The 25,108-nt window shown below is 39.3% G+C and overlaps 1 protein-coding gene across 1 annotated transcript in view; it reads left to right on the forward strand.

The window, feature by feature from the left end:
- LOC139479710 (QRFP-like peptide receptor) overlaps positions 1-25,108 on the forward strand; it is a 42,039-nt gene that overhangs the window by 13,027 nt on the left and 3,904 nt on the right. The window contains exons 3-6 of the mRNA XM_071262560.1: positions 15,468-15,589; positions 16,797-16,920; positions 19,312-19,514; positions 24,538-24,667. Of these exons, the coding sequence (XP_071118661.1) occupies positions 15,468-15,589; positions 16,797-16,920; positions 19,312-19,514; positions 24,538-24,667 (579 nt within the window). The remainder of the gene's footprint in view (positions 1-15,467; positions 15,590-16,796; positions 16,921-19,311; positions 19,515-24,537; positions 24,668-25,108) is intronic.

The following is a 25,108-nucleotide window of genomic DNA, read 5'->3' on the forward strand; positions in this document are numbered from 1 at the left end:
ACTTGGCATATTATTGAAGCTGAATATTAGAGCAAGAACTTTGCTAATGAATTAATAGTATAAGGGTAACGCCATTTTTCAAGGCGTTACCATTTGCAGAAGCCTGAGATTTTCCATTAACTGCCCGACGAAGGACCGTTATTATAGGTAAAAGGTATGGAATTTGTTATCAAATAAAAAGAAACAACAATATCGGTTTTGAAACATTTACTGCAATCAACACAAATGTCACTGACCCACTTTTACAAATATGTAAACCTCATAGAACAAACCAGATGACGCCACTATTGAACGTGACGTCACATATCCCTACCCTATGACGTCACTTAACGGGCGTGAGAGTGGCCCGTCGTCAAGCAATATGAGGGCGTTATCAAGTTACATGCGGGCGATTTAATGATAATTCTATCCATTTTAGCTATAATATCAGTTATACACACCAAATACAAGTACCCGCTGATCCATTGACCAGCTTTATTACATGTAAGCAACGCTTTGGGCATACGTTAGAGTGTGGACTGGGCCAATTATAGATATAGACATGAGTATTATTATAAGGGTAACGCTATTTTTCAGGGCATTAACATTTGCAGAAGCCCGAGGTCTTCCATTAACTGCCCGACGAAGGAGGGCAGTTGAAAAGAGCGAGGGCTTCTGCAAATGATAATCCCCTGAAAAATAGCGTTACCGTTATTATAGCTAAAATGGATGGAATTTGTTATCAAATAAAAAGAAACAACAATATCGATTTTGAAACATTTACTGCAATCAACACGAATGTCACTGACCCACTTTTATAAATATGGAAACGTCATAGAACAAACCAGATGACGTCACTATTGAACGTGACGTCACCTATCCCTATCCTATGACGTCACCTAACAACGGGCGTGATAATGGCCCGTCGTCAAGTAGTATGAGGGCATTATCAACTTACAGTGGCCCGCTCATTTCTGATAACATGCGGGCGTTTTTATGATAATTCTATCCATTTTAGCTATAATATCATATAACGGACCGCCTCCGTGGTCTAGTGGTAGAGCGTCCGCCCGGAGAGCGGAAGGTCCGGGGTTCGATCCCCGGCCGCGTCATACCAGCGACGTTAAAAGATGGTACTTGTTATTACCCTGCCTGGCGCTCGGCAATAAAGGGCTAAAACAAGTACTGGTCGGCTCGGAGTCAGTAAACTGTGTCTGAGTGGGGAATTTATGTTAAACTGCGGCATGGTATCTCAGTGTGCTAGCACTATAAATCGGCATCAGTCCGGACTAGTACAAGCAGCCACACACACACGTGCAATAATCTTGGACGCGACGTTAAACTCAATTTCACCTCACCTCATCTCATATAATAATACCTGTGTCCGTTTGTTTGCTAAAGAACTCTAGGTTTATCGTTAGTGACGACTACATGGATTTGGTGATCAGGCTCGGTATGGCGGGGGGGGGGGGGGCGTTGCTCATAATATCAATCACTGGTTTGTCTGACTTGTTTATTTACAGGTAGAGGTGAGTTTGAACATTGCAAATAGAAATAATTAACAGCCAATGCAACGTAGACAGAACTCTTATATACGGATACAAACACATTGAAGAGGATATCTTATGTTGGAAAATCACTTCATTCTTGTATCTTTGTAAGCTAACTGTAATTTCCGTATAACAAATGAGTCATGTGGTCACGTGTGCCCTTAAACATCTTTATTCTAATGCTTGACCATTATATCGGTTAAACTCTTCAAAAGAAGAAACACACATGTAGATTTTTAGTAAATTTATTGTACCTAATGAAGTCGATATAATTTAATTCAATTGCATAGATACAATTATGAAATTTTGGAGCTCGATAGTCACATGTTGTCGTTGTACAAAGGCATTGAAAACTGTTCATGCTCATGTCAAATAAGGGCACAAGGTTGCGCTTAACTCGTGTGTCCGCCCCGGGCACCAATCTCGGCTCTGATAAGAGCCGACTAACGTGATCGGGTGGTCAGGCTCGCTGACCTGGTTGATGCATGTCATCGATGCCAATTGCGTGGATAGATGATCATGATATCGATCACTGGATTGTCTGGTCCAGACTCGATTATTTACAGACCGCCGTCATATAGCTGGAATATTGCTGAGGGCGGCAACAAACCAGACCAAACCAAAACCTAGTGGGAACACCTCTCAACAAATCAATTAAAATATACTGTGTTTATGAATACAGATCCACCTGGTGGACAATGTTATAATGGCTGTAGTCAGAACATGACCCCGAGGCTCCCTGTATACTCGTTCCAAGACGTCGGTCCACATTTTACAATATGTCACTTGGTACTATCTACTATCTGTGGTACTACTTCATGCATAGCGTGGAGCCCTTGTCAACATGTGGCGCTACCTTTAATGGCTGACATTGATTAGAGGGAAGAATGTGGCGGAATTACGGTAATTGGTCAATTTCTGAATCATTTGTTACTTGTGGTCGGCGCCCGTCACAGTGGTCATCAACTGAGTAGATGGTCAACATAAAACATCTTGCAGAAACTAATTTTCGATTTTGAATTGTAGTAATGAAAGACGCAGTTAAAGGATGTTCTCTCACTTGTTTTTTGACAGTGAAGATGGTTTCAATGGTAGATCTGCCTCCTTGGTTGAGTACTTCTGAACATATTCAGGTTATTGACAGCCGAGATGGACCTTGGATTCGTCTCTGTTGTGTTTCTGTGGACATTAATCACACATTTACGTTACCGTTACTTAAACGTTATCGTGCTTGTAAAAAAGCACCTGCTGGGTAACTTTAAGACTAAAGTATGTGAGTTAAAATTTAATGTCTCATCTGCATTATTTCAGCCATATAGCGACGATACGACTAAATTTGCTTGTTTGTTTGTTGTTTAACGCCGCACTCAGAAATATTCCAGCTATATGACGGCGGTCTGTAAAATAATCGAGTCTGGACCAGATAGTCCAGTAATTGACATCATGAGCATCGACCCACGCAATTGGGATCGATGGCATGTATCAGACAAGTCAGCGAGCCTGACCACCCGATCCCGTTAGTTGCCTTTTACGACAAGCATGGGTATGGGTTGCTGAAGACCTATTCTACCCCGCAATCTTCACGGATCGATACGACTAAAACATATTGACGACCAAAACATATTGAACAACACCCGTTGGCAGGAAACTCTCACCTTTTCGGAAACACCTGTTGTCATCACTATCTCATCTCTGCTTTCAGTAGATATTTTTTTGTGATTATGGAGAGGATGTTTTCGCTTCTATTTATAAATACAACAAACACATTGGTGTCTCCATAAACCAGACAATGCTGAAGTTGTTTGTTTGTTTGTTGCCGCCCTCAGCAGTATTCCAGCTATATGACGGCGGTTTGTAAATAATCGAATCTGGACAAGACAATCCAGTGACTGACATCATGAACATCGATCCATTCAATTGGGAAACGATAACATGCATCAACAAGTCAGCGAGCCTGACCACCCGATCCCGTTAGTCGCCTCCTACGACAAGCATGGGTTGCTAATCTAACCAGGATTTTCACGGAGCACAAGTTGATATTGCATGTCACTATTTACGTGACTACTCAAAGTATATGTTTATGAAATTAATGTATCTCTACAAATGATGTAACATTAACACTGTGCGATAAGCTTCGGTTTGACAGCGATATTCGGAAAGAAATTAGAATCAGAAAACGATTTAGGAAAAATACAAAGTCAGGAATGATCAATGTTTTGATAAAGTCAAGAAAACATAGAAATATAGTTGAAGATAGCAATAACTACTGGAAAATTCTTCGTTATATCATAGAAGGTTCTTGCACTAGTATCCCACTCATTCGGTCACTGATAACTCAGCTTAGAGCCATAAGGGCCAATGTCATGTGGAGTCTGTTTTAAGTGAGTGAGTGAGTGAGTGAGTGAGTGAGTATGGTTTTACGCCGCTTTTATTCCAGCAATATCACGGCGGGGGACACCAGAAATGGGCTTCACACATTGTACCCATGTCGGGAATCGAACCCTGGTCTTCGGCGTGACGAGCGAACGCTTTAACCACTAGGCTACCCGACCGCCCCCAGTTTTAAGAAAATTAATGAAAACACATACTATTATGCATGTTAATGAACTTTTTTTTCACCGATAAATTCCTAGACATGAATGCATTCTGACAGCAGAGATATAAATGTAGTTATAAAAAAACATTCAAAAAAGGAATTAAACTTATGTTTTAAATTTGTGTGAGTGTGGAAAAAGCCAGTGTCTGTATTTTGGCCCTTTTTGACCCTCAGGCAGTTGCATGAGATTTACCATGTGAAATTGATAAACTACTACTAAAAGTACAAAACACATGCTATTGAAGTACTTTTAAATGATTTAAACTAATGCCAACTTTGTTGAAATAGTTGAAATATGATAATAAAGTTCCAAACTTTCAAAATCTCTCTCATCTCAGACAACCAGTCTCAACCACACACGGAAATGAGAGCTAAAAGGGACAAAATCTGACAAAGTTACTTTGTCCCTTTTGAAACTTGACTTTTGCCCTTTTATAGAATTTTAAGTACCTATATTTCAAAAACGCATCAATGAAAAAATACAATATTTTTCCTACAGGTAGACAAGAACTCATAGATGTTATTTATGCAATAATATGCAAAAAGGTCCAAAGTGCTTTTTGGCCCCTTTTAGCTCTAAGCTCTTCAAGTGTATTTTCAGACAGTGAAAAGGCTGATTATTTTGTCTCAGTTTCTAGCGTAGATACCGAAAATCAATCTCACCTCGCTTTGATGAACGCAATAACACTGAAATGGGATATTTTATTATATACAAGAATTAAGTTACAGATCCCATGAAGCAATTATCCAGAAATAAGGCTAGTAGACCAGATAACATTATTCATGGACTAAGAAACACATTGCAGTATCAGTTGCAGCACCATATTCTCTTTTATTCGCTTTATCATTAGGCACGGGTCCAGTTTCAAACTGGAAACAGGCAACTGTAATGCCCCTACTTAAGCAGGCGACAGATGGCACCAGGCTGCTTACAGTGCTATGCACTTTTACCATGCCTTTGGAAATATTTGCACGACTTGTTTGTTAAAGAATGCTCAAATGTTTCATGGATATTGGTCGACTAAATATCAAGCTTTGTGTCGGGCCATGCCACAACTTTTCAGTTAGTTGTAATATACTAAATATAATGTACATAATCAACAGATGGTAACCGATTGTTCAAAATATGCACTGACCCAGGTTCATTATGGCACACTTGGAACAGTAGAGTTTCTAGATGAAGGTCATATATGTGCTCAGTATCCTGTATGGCCATCATTGGAGTCCAAAACTGACTGGCATCGTCGTTCCATGGAATCAATCAGATCCCGAATTGTGGCCAGGGGAATGTTCACTCATTCTTCCTGCAGTCTTTGTGCCAAATGTCGGAGTTTCTGTGATATCCCATAAATGTTCGATTGGGTTTCAATCTGGAGACCTGGAGGGCCATGGCAGGAACTGGATGTTGTGATTCACCAAAAATGCTGTGGTCAGTCTTGCCGTGTGAGGTCCGGCGTTGTCTTATTAAAAAGTGGCCTTTGCTTGTTGCATAATGGGAAGGACGCCTGGCCGAAGAATCTCATCCGTGTAACGTTGTGTCGTTAAATTCCCCAAAACTTGCCCCAAGTCTGTTCTTCCAGTTTAGGAGATGGCAGCCCACATCATCACGCTACCACCTCCAAATCTGTCCACTTCTTGTACACAGTTTCGGGCATAACATTCCCCGCGACGGCTTTAATCACGATGTATCCCATCCTTACGGCGAAGCGTAACACTACTCATCACAACCAAAGTTGTCTCCATCGCAGTTGTGGCCATACTCTGTGACCTTAACACCATTGAAGTCGCAGTCGACGATGCAGGTCCGTCAAAATGACCCATCGAACTGGTCGTCTAGGGCGAATACCTTCAGCACGTACACGGTTCCTCACTGTGTGGGCTCATATCCTACACTATCCCGCTATTGCCGTAGTTGTAGCGGTGGCTGTGGTGGTTCTTTACGTTAGTGGCGTAACCGTTTGAATCTGTCCTTTGCTCTAGTAGCGATACGTGGTCGATCGGAAAATCACTTGTTCTGTGTGTCTGATAACGGTTCCACAGTCTTGTAATGATGCTTGGTGCTACATGGCATGTTTTCGCTGTTCACTTGCTGGAAGATTGTGATGGCATGCAAATGAAAATCAAACGTCTTTATGACGTTGCACGTGCATGTCATGTTGTTTTATTCGGCGCCAGGCTCTCACGTGGTGGTGTTTTTGCAGTACCTCCTTTTTCCACACAAATCAATCCCAATCCAGGCAGAAATGACGAATTCATTTTTGATATCAATATTGTATGGATATCAGATAACACTGTCAGATATTTACGATTTTACTACTTTTGCATTTATTTTTGTTCAGATTATATATCACCACTTAAACGCATGAAAACGGCATGAAATATTCTGCATGATTATTTGTGATGTGTTAAAAGTCTTCGAAGCACAGGTATCAGTTCTTGGCCTAGTTTTCTTTTATTATATATTAACGCCATCTCAGATAATATTACTATTACTATATATTATTATAATATCATCAATATTGCTGATAACAAGTATAGGGAGCTCATCGAATGATGTGCTCCTCAATGAAACTTGTCTCAATAAATATATCAGTCCGCTTAATGACTTGGCACAGACAAGGATAATCAAATTCAATCCATCATAAGCAAAAATCATTTTATTCAGTCGCAAATGTCTGACAGATTATCCTGTTGTTAAGTTTAAGACTTCTATTATGGAAAGTTTATACCTATCATACTAAATGTACTAAATAAATTAATAATATTTCACAATCTGCCTCAAAACTAGTATCGTCATAAAGGTGGGTCAAATTCAAAGTGAAGAAGTCAGCATTATCAAAATATATGTATCGTTTGTTTGATAAATATTCGTCGAAAGTCTGATAAAAAAGCAGTAACCTTAATGAAACTCTTCCATTAACTACAACTAGAAGCCACAAGGACAGTGACTCGCACTACAAATTTATGGGCACCACTTAGAAAACGACTATTGATACATGAAGTTGACCATAATCAATGTCTATCATATGTGTCCGACTTATAACTCCTAACATTGCTTTTGTTGCTAACTATAACTTGCTTCATAGAAAACAGCATCCTTCTGAATTTCGCTAGGATAACCACGTCTCAAAATTCCTTATATCAACTGAAGGGATTTACGCCCCCGGAACATTAAAAAAAACATAATTAACTTGAAACCAGCAAACCTCCCTGATTACTTCGACTGCGGTGAAAGTCAACATTCTACATTCACGGTTCAAACATAACACTAATAAAATCAATGTTGCTTAATACAGAGTATAAACTTATCTTATCTAATCTCAGGCTGTTCAGTTGGAAATGGATATCACTATTTCCCTGAATGTACAAATTAATCCTTTATACAGACAAACTCTGTGGAAATATCTAATGAAGGAATTCTTCCAAATCATAAATAATTATAATCACCATATGACATCAACATTTCGATTTTTAAATCTGTTAAAAGACAGTATAGAAACCAAACGATTCTAATAATCATATAGCATACTGTATTTACACAGTTGAAGTCACTCTCTCAGATACATTGCCATTGGTATAGCTATTAAATTGTTAAATATTACCAGCACTGCATATTCTACATACAGACCCGTGAAGGTTCCGGGGTAGAATAGGTCCTCAGCAACCAATGCTTGCGGTAAAAGGTGACTATGCTTGTCGTAAAAGGCGACTTACGGGATCGGGTGGTCAGGCTCGCTGACTTGGTTGATGCATGTCATCGATCCCAATTGCGTGGATCGATGCTCATGATATAAATCACTGGATTGTCTGGTCCAGACTCGATTATTTACAGACCGCCGTCATATAGCTGGAATATTGCTGAATGCGGCGTTAAACAACAAACCAAACCAAAACATATTTGCATATTTGATATTGATGTTATCAAGCCGAACATTTCATTGATATCAATAATATTATGCAACAGATGTTTACATCAACATTTATACCATTTTACAGCATACACTGACATCAACATTTATTATACAACAGACATGTTGACATTAACATTCATAACAAAATACTAAATGTACTGACATGAATATGTATAAGGCAATATACATGTTGACAAACATTTAGAACATATACAAGATATGTTGACATTTATGACACTATACAACAGACATTGACATCAACAGCACAAACATTATATAACATACATATTGACATCAACGGTAATAACCCTACACTGTACAACAGACATACCGATAACAACAGATAGAACGCTACACTATATAACATACTTATTGACATCTACGGTTATAACCCTACACTGTACAACAGACATACCGATAACAACAGATAGAACGCTACACTATATAACATACTTATTGACATCAACGGTTATAACCCTACACTGTACAACAGACATACCGATAACAACAGATAGAACGCTACACTATATAACATACTTATTGACATCTACGGTAATAACCCTACACTGTACAACAGACATACCGATAACAACAGATAGAACGCTACACTATACAACATACATATTGACATCTACGGTTATAACCCTACACCTTTCAGCTGACAAGTTGATATCAACAGTTATAACCCTACAACACACAGATCGACAACAACAGGAGGCCTCGGACAGCTAACAACACGTCGTTCTATGTGACAGCTGTGATGGCCATGCATACATTGATAGAATTTAAGATAAATTGGTGCATAACTGATGCCCAGTCGTTCTCAGTGAATCGAGAAAATAAACAGTCCTTCAGCAGTAGGGTTTAGGACACCTGCAGTACCGTTTAATTGATGGCAACAGAAGTGTCACGCCTGTTTAGTTGACCTCTTTAAAGAGTCCACAGCAATGAGTGAGTGAGTATGGTTTTACGCCGTTTTTAAACAATATTCCAGCAATATCACGGCGGGGACATCCACAGCAATGAAGTTAAAGGAAACAAAAAGAAAAAGTTCAAATGAATTTTGATTTCTTCGTGTGGCACTAACACTTGGCAACCTGTCATGTCAAACTAGAAACACCTTCTGTGACACTGAATGTGGAATGAATTATGTTGGGAAGACATTCAACTTTTAATTTGAGTTAAAAATCTCAAGACATGTTCATTACTCCTTGGTACTGGATTCCAAAGCTCCATAATATCCCTTCAAAGACATGAATATTGTAGGGTCCGCCAAAGGTACCGCCAAATCCCTGTCTCAAAGATACACCATAGTCCTTAATACAACGACGGAATGATTTTCTTCATATTCACAGTAAGTATTTGAGACAAATGAAATTAGTACTTTATGGATTCTCAAAAACAAACAGGGTTTGACTGAATTTTTGCAACCTCGTAAACGAACCAAGTTCAATTCTGTCAAAACATTTGACTTTTCAATTTTGTACATCACACCACGACAAACTTAAAGGAAAACCTCATTGGGTGTCGTTAATAGGTGTGACCATGGATATAATTACATGTCTATCGTGATGTATAAATGTTGTGCAACTTGTATTTATAAAGGTTTTATATAAAATTTAAGTTTCAGTTATTTCGGTAGATAATTAAAGGCAAAACTCTTTCCATAATCAAAGGAAATCTTTCCTGAAAGACCCGTGAAGATCCGGGTTAGAATAGGTAGGTCTTTGGCAACCCATTCTTGCCGTAAAAGGCGACTATTGGGATCGGGTGGTCAGGCTCGCTGACTTGGTTGATGCATGTCATCGTATCCCAATTGAATGGATCGAAGCTCATGATGTCAATGACTGGATTGTCTGGTTCAGACTCGATTATTTACAGACCGCCATCATATATAGCTGGAATATTGCTGAGTGCGGCGTTTAACAACAAACACACATAAACACTCAGACAAGCCTCCGTGATCGTTCCTCAGTGTAGTAGACGTAGATACGTGGATATATACTTATCATCAACGCAGTCGGCATTATGAAGGTATCAGTCATTAATGATTCATAAACAAGAGTAACATTGCGAGCATTGGAAAAAAATAGTTTCTAGACCTTTAAGGCGTATAAGGGGACAAAGACGCAATTAGTACGAAATGCTACAAAGAAATAATGCATTCTTTAATATTTAATATAAGTAATCTAAAGAACAAAGAACGTGAAATGGAAAAGTCAGGAATATTGTTTTTCTTCTCGATTTAATTTTGTAATGCGTAATTGAATTATACAGTGTTTGACGATATGTGCAGTTCAAGGAGACATCGTTCGCCTTGGTGTCTAGGTTTAGGTCTCAATGTTACTTTATACCTTTTCAATAGGAAGGTGGGAGGAAGTAAAAAAAGGTAAACAAGACTCAAAACAATGACACAAAACAGGCCGCTAGGGGAGGAATAGATAACACGCATTGCCCTGGAGGTTGTTTCATAATAAATCATCTTTCAAGTTCACAATGTTACTTTACTGATACTTGAAATGTATTTTCTTGTATTTCTGTCCCTCACACATCCTATTACAGGGAAGTACAAAGCAAACAAAAGCAATGTCATCACACTGATTATTTTGTTTTGGATTTACACAGCTTCACTGTTCGAATTTTTGAAGCAAATTGCAGTTTTCGTCCTGTGAACACTCAGTTCTGGTGAGAAATACGCCGATATCCTCTTTGCCACTCCATGAATGAACTAGGAGCTCATTTAATGCATTAATTCAACTTATTTGTTGCTTCAACAGTCGCTCGTCGGACGAAATCATTTTGCCCAGAGTGAAATACCAAAGGTGTTCGAGTACCTTCAGCCAAGGAGAGTTTTGCACTCATCCTTCTTTTCAGTTGTGGAAGTTGTTGAGTTATTCCATAACGAGAAACATTATTATTATTATTATTATTATTATTATTATTATTATTATACCTCAGGTATCAAGGTACCTTTATCTACTGAAATGCGGTTTTATTTGTTCTCCGACAAATGGAGCGTCCGCCCGGAGAGCGGAAGGTCCGGCGTTCGATCCTCGGCCGCGTCATACCAAAAGACGTCAAAAGATGGTAAATGTTGTTACCCTGTCTTGTGGTCGGCTCGGAGTCAGTATACTCTGTATACACTTCGCTACATAAGTGCAATAATCGTGGACGCGACGCTAAACCCAATTTCACCTCACCTCATCTCACCTCACCTCAAATCCACCTGACATATCGGTCCCCAATTCCCTGCTGGGTGAACAGAAGCATATTTGAACTTGTCCAGGTTGTTTATTATTCTTACATCCCGAGAAGATCCAGACTTTGCTTGTCGTGAGAGGCGGCTATCGGTATCTGGTGGTTAGGATCGCCGACTTGGTTGATGCATGTGATCGATCCCAATTGAGTGGATCTATCACTGGATTGTCTGGTCCAGACTTGGAGTGGGTTGAGTGAGTGAGAATTTTTACGCTGCTTTAAGCAATATCATGGCGGGGGACACCAGAAATGGGCTTCACACATTGTACCCATGTCGGGAAGCGAACCCGGGTCTTCAGCGTGACGAGCGAAAGCTTTAACCACTAGGCTACCCGACCGCCTCCTCACAGCTTGGAAGTCAGACGTCATATATGTAAATATTGTGTTCATCGAACAGTTTAGACATTTAAACACAAAACGGAGTTGTTTTTCGTTAAATCAAATGAATCAGTAGATGAATCCGGTTTCATCTGACGTTAGCATTTGACAGACGAGCTCGAGGATTTGAAAGGCAACATGATGACAGGGGTTGGCTCTGTTGCAAGTACCATTACCAGTAAAAATATTGACTTCACCCGAGCACATGGACCATGATTTAGACATTTTTAGCCCTTATAATGTATATTTTTGAACCAACTCTAACTTATATCATGAACCGACGGGCTACCAGACAATAATCGATAAAGTATTTTTAAACGACGCTCATAAATCGTTCAATACTTGTTCCTTAAGTTTGATGTCATTTGGCCGATACATTATTATTTCTTTCAAGCGCACGTATGTGTCAATATTAGCTTTGTAAGGTTATTTTAGGATTTTTATCAATGTTTTACCTCAGTTGATGTGTATATATTCCGAGATATTTAAAACAAAAGAAAACTGTAGAAGGTGATGGTTGTTTGTTCACAATGTCTAGGGTTTTGATTTTCTAAATGAGCTGTCTGTATTGGTAATTCCAGCTTGACAAAATCTCATTTATACCTTGTTCCTGCCTTTCAGATTGCTGATAAGCCAATCGCGACGCCACGTTGAGGATATTTATCCTCCTAGCAATGACGGAAGGCATTTTTCATTGCTATTACTGATTACAGTGAATGCTTTTCTTATGCTGTGATTGGCCAAATTGCATTTCTTCAGATCAGAGATGATTCTCATGCCACGGGGCACTTGTTACTAGAACGCAGTGACCATAGATATAGTTTCAAATTGCTGTCTTAAGAGGTTCAGGACAATTTGAAACTGTAAATTTAATCAAATGTAATCTGGAGTTGAGAAAGAAATATGCGAAATTGATAACATCTATGACATTAAGATAACTAGGCATCCAGTGTGCTCAACTTCTTGTTGAACTGTTTTTTAAAACAAATTTAACGGAATATCTGCTTGGGTTGTTAAATTATAAAACCAAGGAATTTGTCAAAGATATTGAAATTAACCAGGCATAGCGAAGATCTGATATAGTTAAATGATGGTCAAAAAGTCAATTCCCTTCCACTGTTATACCCACCATAGAAGTAAAAGTTACCAGTGACTCTGCTTTACCTGTTTCATATTTTGCTTTGGGCATAAATATCTCTCCGCAAGATGCTCTTGTATGGCAAGACGGATGACTTCAACTTTTCAACAGTCAGCCTTCCCTTTATGTTGAGCAATATTCAAGAAGATCCAGCCTTTGGTGTCTAAATGTCACAATTTGCAATAAAGGTACAATCGACTATACTCTTTATACGAAGATTTCAAAGAGCATCATAAAAATCTTGCTCAAAAGTTGTGAGGTCAGTGCTACAACATTAAAGGCCTCATCAAAGCTTTCAAAAAGTGCGATAGTGGTGGACATTGCCAAATTTGACGCAGCAGTGACCATTATGTCAAATGCAATTCCCCATTTTGACTTGTACCATGTGTTTACGTGTTCCTTCAGGTGCACAATTGATTTGCCTTTGCATGTGTTTGTGTCGGGTGCCACCGCTAGGCAGGACACAAACACCTTTTAGCGAATATCTGGTATCATCTGTATTACGTTTGATGATCACTATCACCATGGTCTATTACTACATGCATATTAAAGTGTCGGCATAAAGCTTAACGCCACAAGATGACGTTGCAGCTATTCGCAGCTAAAACAATACTACAATACTATGAGGGAATAAGTGGACTAACAAAACGTCCTTAATATCTTCAACAAGAACAGTTTTCATTAATGTCCCTGCTATTTTGATCTGTCCAAATCAACGTAATATTCTTATACTATCAGACACTATTTCAATAACCTTTAAAGTAAATTTGATCATGCAGTCAACCACTATAAACCAACTTTAAATTGAGCGTTGTAAATAAATACTGTGTTGATTACGATCCGCATATACGTTAGATTTAGTTAGAAATAATAATTAAAAGCGCTTTGGGACTGACCTTAGGACTGACCAAATCCCACTTATTACTGTCCCGAGAGATAATTGTCGTTGCCATATACCAACTTCCGTGTGGTCAGGCTCGCTGACTTGGTTGATGCATGTCATCGGTCCCAATTGCGTGGATCGATGCGCATGATATTAATCACTGGATTGTCTGGTCCAGACTCGATTATTTACAGACCGCCGTCATAAAGCTGGAAAATTGCTGAGTGCGGCGTTGAACAACCAACCAACCAACCAAACCAACCTCCGGTTTGGCATGGACAGCGCTGACGCTCATATTATCGATCAAAGTATTGTCAGGTCCAGACACGATTATTTACAGGCCACCGTCAGGTTGTGGGATATTGCTGAGTGCGGCGTAATGCAATACATAAACATGCTTTCGTCTTCACAGCCCCATACATATGCAAAACATCCATGTATTTGACGTTTTGTCTGTTTTGTTTTCTGTACTGAAACGTGAGAGTGAACTGATCGGTGGACAGATTTGGTGACTTGTTTCATTGCTTGTCATCATTAAATTGTTCATAACTAAAGTCACTAGTGTGTCTGGTCCAGTTTCGATTACGTGTAGGTGATATATGTTCACTCCAAACAATGGAAATAATAATAACAAGAATAATAATAATAATACCCTGAGCTGATGGTGAGTCTTAACCAGCCTGACTGCCAGCATTACCCAAACCATCTTTGCTGCATTTTTTATTTTAATCTTTAAATAATAATAATAATAATGATAATCATTGTAAAGCGCCCAATTTCCATCTCACGGTGCTCAACGGCGCTGAGAAATGCGGTAAAAGACACACACACATTGGAGATGTACAGTCAGCCCTGTGAGAATTGTTGTGCAGAGATGTTCAAAAAGCAATTTTGAATAAGTGAATTGTTAGAGCTGTTGAAAGGTGGTTCTGATGGAATTGTCCAGATTGAAAGTGTGAGAGTGTTCCAGAGGGTTGGAGCAGCTGCAGCGAATGCTCTCTGTCCCATATTGGTTTTGGTACTCAGCTGAGTCAAGCTGGAGTTGTCCATAGACCGAAGTGCACGATTTGGACCATGAAGACCTAAAAGATCTCTGAGGCACTAAGGTCTTGATGCTGTTTCAAAAATGTTGTTATGTTGTCATCAAAGAAGTGGATGCTCTACTTGACCGGCAGCCAATGCAGGGAATGTAGAACAGGTGTGATGTGTTCAGTTCGACGAGTCCTGGAAACAAGAATAGTGAATTGTAGATCGTCATACAGTAACATCATGTTGGATGATGGCAACGTTTTTAAACTGCTTTAAGTCAGCGCACCCAGTATAGAATCCGGGTTGGATTTTGTCCCGAGCAACGTATGCTATGGTTCCATTTGATCAGGCTTGGTGACTTGGTAGGCGTGAGGCGTTTCTCACTTGTTTATTTACAAGCCACCGTAACCTGCGTCGATAAATACGCAGCTTAACGGCTAAAAATCAACCATCATCACAGTGACAAAGGTTTTAAAGAGTGAAACATAAGTACCTTAGAAATCCTGTTTCCAATCTCCGTATCCATGTAATGTTTAATCACTTGAAGGTCCGGGTTAGAATTTGCGTTCAGCAACCCATGATTGGCGACTAACGGGATCCGGCTGGTCAGGCTCGCTGACTTCGTAGATGCACGTCATCGTATCTCAATTGCCTACATATATAGCTGGAATGTTGTTGAGTGCGGGGTAAACAACAACAACAAACAAACAAACATTGTAGTTCATTCTTCTTTGTTTTGTTGCAGTTAGCAGCGTTCTTCTCATTCACCTGGACCTTTGGGGAGTTTCTGTGCAAAAGCGTCCACTATCTTCAGAATGTGTCTGCCATCTGTTCTGTGTTTACCCTGACCGCCATGAGTCTGGAGAGGTTTGTACAACTGCAGAATACTGATACTGCCCACAGAAGCCTGGTGACACCATGTTACCGATGTAGCGTGGTGTTGATATGAAATAATTGACTGGTTGACCACTTTCAACCTATCGGTCAATATTGTTATACTTAAACGTTTTCTTCCTGTAATATTAATATGTTGTAGTTCGCCAGACAAGAAATGCAAATATACGGTCCTCAATGAGGACACCAGGTGTTCAAAAGAATACACTGAAAATGTCTGTATTTTAACATAACCTGCTGAACGGTTGTGGGAGTTGTATAAGAAAAGAGATGGCAGATTACTCAGTGAATTGTTTGGTTGGAAATATGTTTAATTATCATGATGTACTGCTGACATGGGCAGAAAAAGACTTCGTTGTGACGTAGTAAGGTCACGTGTTACTTTAGGTCTGCCAGCCTATTGGTGTGGCACGTTGACTATCCTGAAATTGATGACAGCGTAATTTAATGAAAATCGCAGGCGGCTTTCATGAAAAAGGGAAGCGGTAATGGAAACCGCCAGGACTGTTCCACAGTTCGGCCACAGTTATTTTGAAGATTGTGTAACCATTTAGCATCTAAACAGTTTCCTGACCAAGACTAACAGTCTTTTGTAAGAAATGGGATGCATTTGTTTTATTCTGTGTGAAATTGTTTTGCGTACGTATGAATACATAAAGGTCATCACATATTATCTTTTCAACATGTAAAAAAACTTCTCGATGGTAAAAAGGAAAGAAAAAGGGAGACCAACTCCTGGATGGAACGCAAGCTTCTTTGCGCGGCGCAGGTGCAATAACCTCCATTATTCGTGTTATCTTTGTTTGTTTGTTGTTTAACGCCGCACTCAGCAATGTTCCAGCAATATAACGGCTATTCGTGTTCTGAAGTAATCGAATCATGCACTATGTACGTACATGTCTTAACGCAGTGTACATAGATGGAATGCCACTATCTAAAAGATACGTATTCCTACATGTATGAGAAGTATTTTCGTTCCATCGAGGAGTTGGTATCTTTGTTTTCTTTACTTTTTACAAACAAGGAGTTTATCTTTGGATTTAGATGTTTAAAAACATACTGTGTGCTGAAACTATGTCAGTTCTGTTGCTCTCAGCGTAGTATTTTTATTAGTAAATTCCGAATTGGCTGCATTACCGTTATATATATATATATATTTGTTTGTTCCTTGTCATTGCAGATATTACGCCATCATGTTTCCGATGAGAGCCAAATTTACATGCACTGTGGGGAAGGCCTGCCGGGTTATAGCCGTGCTGTGGTTGTTGTCAGGTCTCCTTGCTGTGCCCATAGTTTTCCAAAGAGTGAGTAACTTTCCTTACGATTGTTTCCAGTGCCGCCGATTCACCTCAGTTTTAATATTGGCCGATTATGTTCGAATTAATTTGTAATTACAGTAAATTACGGTTATAACGAACTCAAAGGGACCACTAATTTTAGTTCGTTATAACCGTTGTTCGTTATAAGCATATATAAAACATATACACAGCAAATGTCCAAGACAAACAAACAGTTCGTCATATCCGCAAGTTCGTTAAAATCGTGTTCGTTATAAACGTAGTATAAACGAAAACAGGGGAAGCTGGGATACTCCGTACCTAGATGGTGTACATCAGTTAAGTGACTATGGCTCTGCAGTTAATAACAATACGGACGCTAATTTCCTTTCGTTAGTATACGTTTGTGCGATGCGGACAAGCACTCTATGTTTGCGGCTAAAGATCTACACGCCTAAGTTTCAGGTCACTTGAAAAGACGTCAAGACCACCCTGCCAAGTGCAGCCACTCGGAGATACGTTATGTGACGAAACTTGCTGCAACCTAGATTCTAAGGATACTTTGGACATGCTCATATCATCTTAGTGTTATGCATTGTGGACGAGACCCTAGGACAACTGTCATAGCCGACTCACTCCCTCACTCACGCACACTCTATCGCTCTCTCTCTCTCACACACATGAAATACTCAGCTTTACATGTACAGTGAACTACGGTTTTAACGAACACGCTTATAACGAACTGACGGATATAACGAACTTACTTTTTGGTCCCGACTGCTTGCTGTAGTTATGCTGTATATGTACCTATAACGAACTACGGTTATAACGAACTAAAATTTGTATTCACTTTGAGTTCGTTATAACCGTAGTTTACTGTAGCTACCTAAAGATCGGATGTGGAACAGATTATGCCATCTGTTCTGTGTTTACCCTGACCGCCATGAGTCTGGAGATACGTATCAAAGTAGTTTTTCAGCGTTGTCGCCCAAATCTTTCCTCTCATCAAATTACGGAAGAGCTTCTGGAACGAAAGACCGCTATGAGGCAACCGCTAGCAATTACGTCGAGCATGAAGAATAAGCTAAGATGAAGGGACATTGAACTGAATGTTTACCACCAAAAACTGTTTGAAAGCAAATTAAGTATCGAGGTATCAGACGTGTGTTTTTAGATCGATAAGTCCTCTCTTTGTCTGTGGACACACGGTCAAGTCAGCACAAATTCCATCATTTAGTGTTGTCGACAAACACTTAAGAATCGTAGGAGAAATGGAATTAGTTCTTGCATAATCTTTCAAAATTGGATGATTGTGACCGATTCCGTAAGGGACAAGGATAGAGGGTTGGTAGCTATAATTAAGACATAATTCGTGAGAACAGCGCTATTAGATATCTGATGTCGAGATTCGGAATCAATTTATTGTACCAAGGTGTCCACAGTGATAAGGAGAGTCCAAATGGCACTCGGCCTTAACTAGGAAACAGAAATAATACGAATTACCACACTTAACACGAGTGCGTCATCTTGATTGGAATAAATCATTGAAGACAGCAAATTAGTACCAATTTGCAGATTCGCGATGTGTATTTCCGCAACAACGACTTTTCTCAGGTACCTTGGGACTGCTTGGAGAGAAATGTGGGAGGGTGATTTCCTATATTACCACAACCTAATGACATATTTTTTTTAGTCAATATTGTTTGGTCGTCAGTATTTTCTTTCAATGAAACGGCGTTTTAGTGATTTAAGAGGACAGGAATAGGACAAGTCATTACATGATGGTGTTCCAATCATTTTTAACTTTCTACTCCGTCTTTCTGTCTGATATTTCTGTTGCTGGCAGTCCCACCGGTTGATTCAAGTCAATCAAAAACCTCTGCTAGTTCAGTTGTATGATGTAAAGCAATCTATCGGTTAATTACATGGATACAATGTCTCAGATTTACTCACAGACTAACTTTGACAATGGCTTGAACTAGGCAGAAATGGTCCCCAGCCTATACATAGAACAGTCTCCTTTATAATATTCATGCGCATGTATTTGAAGTGAACGTGTACGAATTCGGTTGATGGAAACGGAAATACATAATTATTATTTCTATTACTGTTATTATTTTTGCTTTTCATTGGAGCAGGCCATTACTGTTTCATGAACATTGGATCGATGACAAGCGCTACCATTTCGAAGAATATATATATTTGGACACATATCGTTTCTAAAACATATAAATACTGTTAATGTCAAAACAGAACATTTTTGTAATTTCAGATTCCAGCGAATGAGACCTTCTTTGGTGTTCGTTCCTGTGTAACTACTATGACGCTGTTTTCAGCTTCTTCGGCAGAAAAGAGGATACCCTGCCTTTAAATCTCGCAACTACAGATATAACTGAGATGTGTTTTTGTGTCGTGTAGATCCACAAGGAGGTGGGAGTGTACAGGAAGGGGTACTGGTGCGTGAAGGACTGGGACCAGACGCTCTACAGCAGGCTGTACGAGCTGTTCATGCTGTGCATTATGCTAGTGTTCCCTGTAGCTATCATGACTTTCGCCTATGTCAGCATCTGTCTGGAGTTGTGGATAATGACCACCAGGAGATCCGCCATGAGGAGTGGCTTGTGAGTATACTGTCAGTAGGGGACCAGCCATTTAGTAATCGGCTTGTAGGGTGGGGGGGGGTCCGATTATTCGACACAACTTGTTTAGGTCACAAAACTGACATATGTTTTTCTTCACGAAGTAGTCATCCCACCGTCCTGTATTAATTCTTGAAGGATGTTCAGTAATCAGATATTTTGTTTAAATGTATAGCGGTGTTTCTGATTACACACTATTGCAACACTTGGGCATTTCTGGCAAAATACCATCCGGTCCTGCAGATTTTCCGTTCTTTTAAATTGTAATAACATTTTGGATCTATGTTACTGTAAAGAAGATTATCTTATACCCATCATCGCATATATCACAAGTTGAGCTTCTATAGTCAAACTGTCCACAATAGTAGAGGTACAGTTGTCAAAATTAAAATGGTATTATTTGTGATCTGTTTCGTCTGTTTCCAAAATATTTTAAAATCCTTGCATTGTTGAGTTAATGTATCGGATTAATCTTCGTATTCTTCCATCTAATCGCAACTAATCTGTATGTAAAAGTTCCTGAAATGTTGTTAGAAAAGCACATTCGTGATCTGTCCACGTTGTTTCCCCTCAAAATGTAAAATGTGATCATATTATAGCTGCAGGCCGCTTTCCGTAGCTGAACCGGCCAGATACAAAAGACATTATGGCTGAATCAATGTTGTGCTTAACATTAGTGGTGAATTCAGTAACAGGGTAATGAGATAATTTCCCTTCTAACCTCCAACTATTCTTTGTATACTTCTGATAATCTATGAATCCACTGACATCTCTTTGTGTGAGACTTGTCTGAAGAAATTCTTCTTCAGGTCTGTTCGGCGGATAACAAAGACTGGCTATTCTCTTGTATTGACATCTTATCTTAGAGCGTGCAGTGAGATAGTGGATGATAGGTAAATGATAGAGATGGGTAAAAGATAGTGATAAGTACAAGATAGTGGTAGGTAAATGATAGGCCAAAGATAGTGATATGTAAATGATAGTGATGGGTAAATGATAGTGATAGGTAAATGATAGTGATGGGTAAAAGCAAGTGATAGGTAAATGTTAGTGATGGGTAAAAGGTAGTGATAGGTAAATGATAGTGATAGGTAAAAGCAAGTGATAGGAACATTATAGTGATGGGTAAAAGATAGTGTTAGGTAAATGATGGTGATAAGTAAAAGATAGTGATAGGTAAAAGATAGTGATAGGTAAATGAAAGTGATAGGTAAAAGATAGTGATAGGTAAATGATAGCAATTATTATAGGTAAAAGATAGTGATAGGTAAAACATTGTGATAGGTAAATGACCTGAGTCCCATCAGGTTATTACTCTGAAATCTATATCTGAATCAAACACCACAGTGGAACGCAGACAGCAGTCAAGTATGTAGTTCCATCTGTAAACTCGTCCTGGTGGTCACTGATATTCCTTCCGTTCATGACATATTCTAATGTAGTCATCCATAGTTCAATATGTTCCATGCGACCACGTCATGTTTATTATTTCTAGGTCTTTGAAACGTATCAGCATGATATCCCATGACTTCCAGAGATGGGAAAAAATGGGAACTTTCAACTTTAAAATAATCCTGCAAATTTCCTGATAGTGCATTAAAGTCCCCAATGATGATGACAAGTGCGTCAATCAAAGTGACGGATAAAATACACGTAAGACAGCTGTCCAGGAAATCAATTCCTATTTAAGAACTTTTGTCAGTTTTGACAGGGGAAATGTGAAAATACAGAAATGCAAGAAGAATATCTCTTGGTGTGTCCATAAAACAATTATCCAAGAGTAGGAATAACCAATATGTAAATTTCAGATAGGTTTTCTTTATATCTTTGGACATATTATATTTGACCGATGAGCCAAACCACCATTGCTATTCTAATCCCTTTATATATACTCACCGACAAAAGAATCGCGAACCATAGAAACAAAAAGAAAAGTATTTACCTAAAGAAGAGATGTTTCCAATGCGTACCACTTAATGACAAAACTAACAATCAGTCAAGTGTTACACAGAGTGTCTATATTCTTATGACGATATGCTGCACATGATTTCCACGCTAATCCTGCATGAGACAAATGATGCATCTCGACGTCTCTGACGTCACATGTGATGCGTTCATGATTGGTTGGTTGGTTGGTTTGTTGTTTAACGCCGCTCTCAGCAATATTCCAGCTATATGACGGCGGTCTGTAAATAATCGAGTCTGGACCAGACAATCCAGTGATTGATATCATGAGCATCGATCCACGCAATTGGGATCAATGACATGCATGATGCGTTCAGGAGCGTCAATACACACAACATTTCTATACAAATACAAACATATAGAATTGTTCCCCAAATAATATTAACTAATTGTCTGATGACTTATTTTTTCAATCAACTCATATCATAAAGTTTAAATACTTGTTCAATCAAATTCGTATTTCATACGTTATATTTCTTGAATATTGCTGAGTGCGGCGTTAAACAACAAAAAACAACAACATATCAGCGTTTGAGAGATAACTGCTATAATAAGCCGAGGAACCTCGGTAGATCGTAGGAAGGACAAGTTATATATGTTAATATTGTGTTCATTTAACAGGTTACCGTGCCACCATCATTGGATCAAGAACTGTCTCCTTAAGAATCCAAGATAATAGTTCAATCTTTACCGCTGAAGCCAAAGCTATCTTAACAGCTTTGACCTATATTCAACAACAAAACTAATCTAAAAACTTCATCATCTTCTCCGATTGATTGTCTTGCCTTTGGGCACTTAAAAGTGTCTCCTCAAATCATCTTTTTTTATTCTAGACATAATATAACTTTTCAATGATCTTTCTACTGGCCAATCCAATGTGACATCGTCTTTTGCTGGTTACCAACTCATGTAGGCATCATAGGTAACTCAAAAGCCGATGCTGCAGCTGAAGTCAGCTCTTGACAAACCGTTATCTCCACACACTTACCCCGCACAGTGATTTCAAACCAACCATCAAGAGGTAGGAATCAATATACTTCACGAATTTAAACCAACAATCGGTCATACATACTTTGATTGACAGTCAAGACATGATGAGGTCGTCTTACGACGATGTCGTATTGACAACAGTCGGTTTACCCAGGAATATCTGCTGAATAGGATAGGTGAGGACGAACCTCCGAAGTGTATCCCATGTGATGAAAGGTTCACCGTCAAGCATATATTGCTTGAATGTGTGGACTTTGCAATTGCATGGGATTCACATTACCAAAGCGTAAATCTGATAGATCTCTTCTCCCGTGGAAGAGGGCATCTCATCTTAAGTTACTTGAAAGAAATTGGTCTGTATAATACATTTTAAATATGCATGTGAATAATAAATTGCTTGTTTTTAAATTTGCTGTTATGATTTTACCAACTGTCCAGGAGCTTAAAGTACCATAAAATGATTGTCCCCCTGTGTGACACGTAATCCAATCATTGATGAAACTATCATCAACCAGTGATTTTAAACCAACTCATTGTTGAATATACTTTAATATGGCTAGTATTGTTCTCAACCACCAATGGCTAAAGTGATGACACCTTTAGAATACAGTAAACTGTGGTTATAACAAATTACTCAATAAGACCACATATTTTAGTTCGTAATTACCGTAGTTCTGGTTACAACATTTGTACAGCAAATAGTTGGGACCAAAAAATAAGTTCTGTCAGTTCATTATAAATATATTTCACTGTATCATGTTTACGTCTTTTATCAGAGAGCTTGGCTATGATTTGAATGTTTATATCGGGGCAGAATAGCCAAATGCTGTAGACTGACTTGCGAGCGACCTCTTTTGGGGCAGATCACATGATGATTTGACGCACGCATGGTGGTTGATGAATGCCATGGCGATCTGGACCCATACTGCAACAAGGGCTACACTTCAGCTGCCTTTGTCTTGGGTGCACCTTACTAATCCTTCTCTTTATCTCGTCCCATGAGTGTTCAAGTTTGTTCAAATCCGGACAGGGCACTCCAGGGCATGGTTCCGATGTCATGCTGCTGAAGAAACGCCTTAATAGCTCTGGCAGTGTGGGAAAGGACGTAGTCCTGCTGGGAGTGAGATTCGGATGTCACGAAAATGTGCACAACATGGGGTCACAAAACCTTGTCAATGTACCAAAGAGCCGTGACCCAATGACCCCTGCCTTGACCGATTCTGTGGAAGACCACAGACCATGCACAGACCAATTGCTCCCAAGACCGTGATGGTTGGTCCTAGGGGCCTCAGTAGATAACGAAAGCATCTGCAAACCGTTCGCGTCTCCACACCCTGGGTCTGCTATGTTGCCGATGTTGCCGATGGCCCATTGAAGACCTTCCTGACAATGACAAGCTGGGAGTTACGTACCCCTGGCTGAACGATGACATGTCAAATTGTTGGCAGACAAACACTGTCATCACAAATGAGTCGCTCTAGCAAGCTGTTTCCGTTTCTCTCGGGAATTGGTCGTGAAGGTGTTGGCGCCGTATTTTACGATCCTGTTCTGGCATTTTGACCCTGGGACGACCACATATCTTCACTTCTTCCTCATGTGAATTGTGATGGACTTGCTGTTTAAAGAATAAGCATATACTTTGAAAGTTGTCTTTCTCGTAATATAGATGTTGACATCCATACATTCTCTAACCTGTCTGTATCACTTCTAAAATAAAGACTTTTTGAGAAGTACTCTATAAGCGACAGTATTGTTTGTTTTTTTATATGATATTTTCATTTGAAGATGAAACATGATAAAATCAACTGAGAGGTATAGTTTCCTTTTCTCCACAGTTTACTTTCCTTGACCTTTGGCAAGTCTACAGCAGTCACAGTGACTGGCCATTTGCAGAGAGTTGAGCACTTGTATGTAGGCAAATCTACAGTAGTAACCGTCGTGATTGGTCATTGGCAGAATACAATAATAGTTGTTTTATTCATCGGTTCAATTAGAAGAGTACCGACACGTGAGTGTTTGCAAGTCGTCAGTATTCACTGTTCTTTGACAGAGTGCTGGAAACAGGGACGTGCCGGACATCGCACTCAGCTGACAACAGCCCCTACCATGTAACGTCAGAGAAGACCCCGGTTGTGAAGAAGCAGAAATTCTCCACTGATGATGATGCCACAAGGAAACAGGTAGATTAAATCATTTATATTAAAAAGATACTAGTTTTAGAAAGGGATATATACTGTTAATGCAGAACCCCGAACACATATTAATCGACAATTGTGGTTATCTGAACAAATCGTCCGAGGGGTCCAAATATAAACGTAATAAGACTGTTCATCTCTGGAATCTGATCTATTGTTTTTGAAAGACAGTCAATGACTTCCCTTATTGAGATTCAGGTGAGGCAACCATTTCCTTTCCATCGAACAGGAAGATGGAAAGATAAACCACAGCTGTGTTCTTTGTAAAAACAACGACATTAGTGATGAATTCCTCTTTTTATGTGTCCAGTTTTTGTAACAGAAAGAACACTCCAATTAAAACTTGTGAGTTAGTGAAAGGTGTTTTGCAAATCCTTCACCAATATTCCAATACCGTTATGGCGGACGTTGGCTTCAAAAATTACA

This window comes from Haliotis cracherodii, unplaced genomic scaffold, assembly GCF_022045235.1.
Source record: "Haliotis cracherodii isolate W230 unplaced genomic scaffold, xgHalCrac1.p SCAF_4, whole genome shotgun sequence".
Classification (NCBI taxonomy): domain Eukaryota; kingdom Metazoa; phylum Mollusca; class Gastropoda; order Lepetellida; family Haliotidae; genus Haliotis; species Haliotis cracherodii.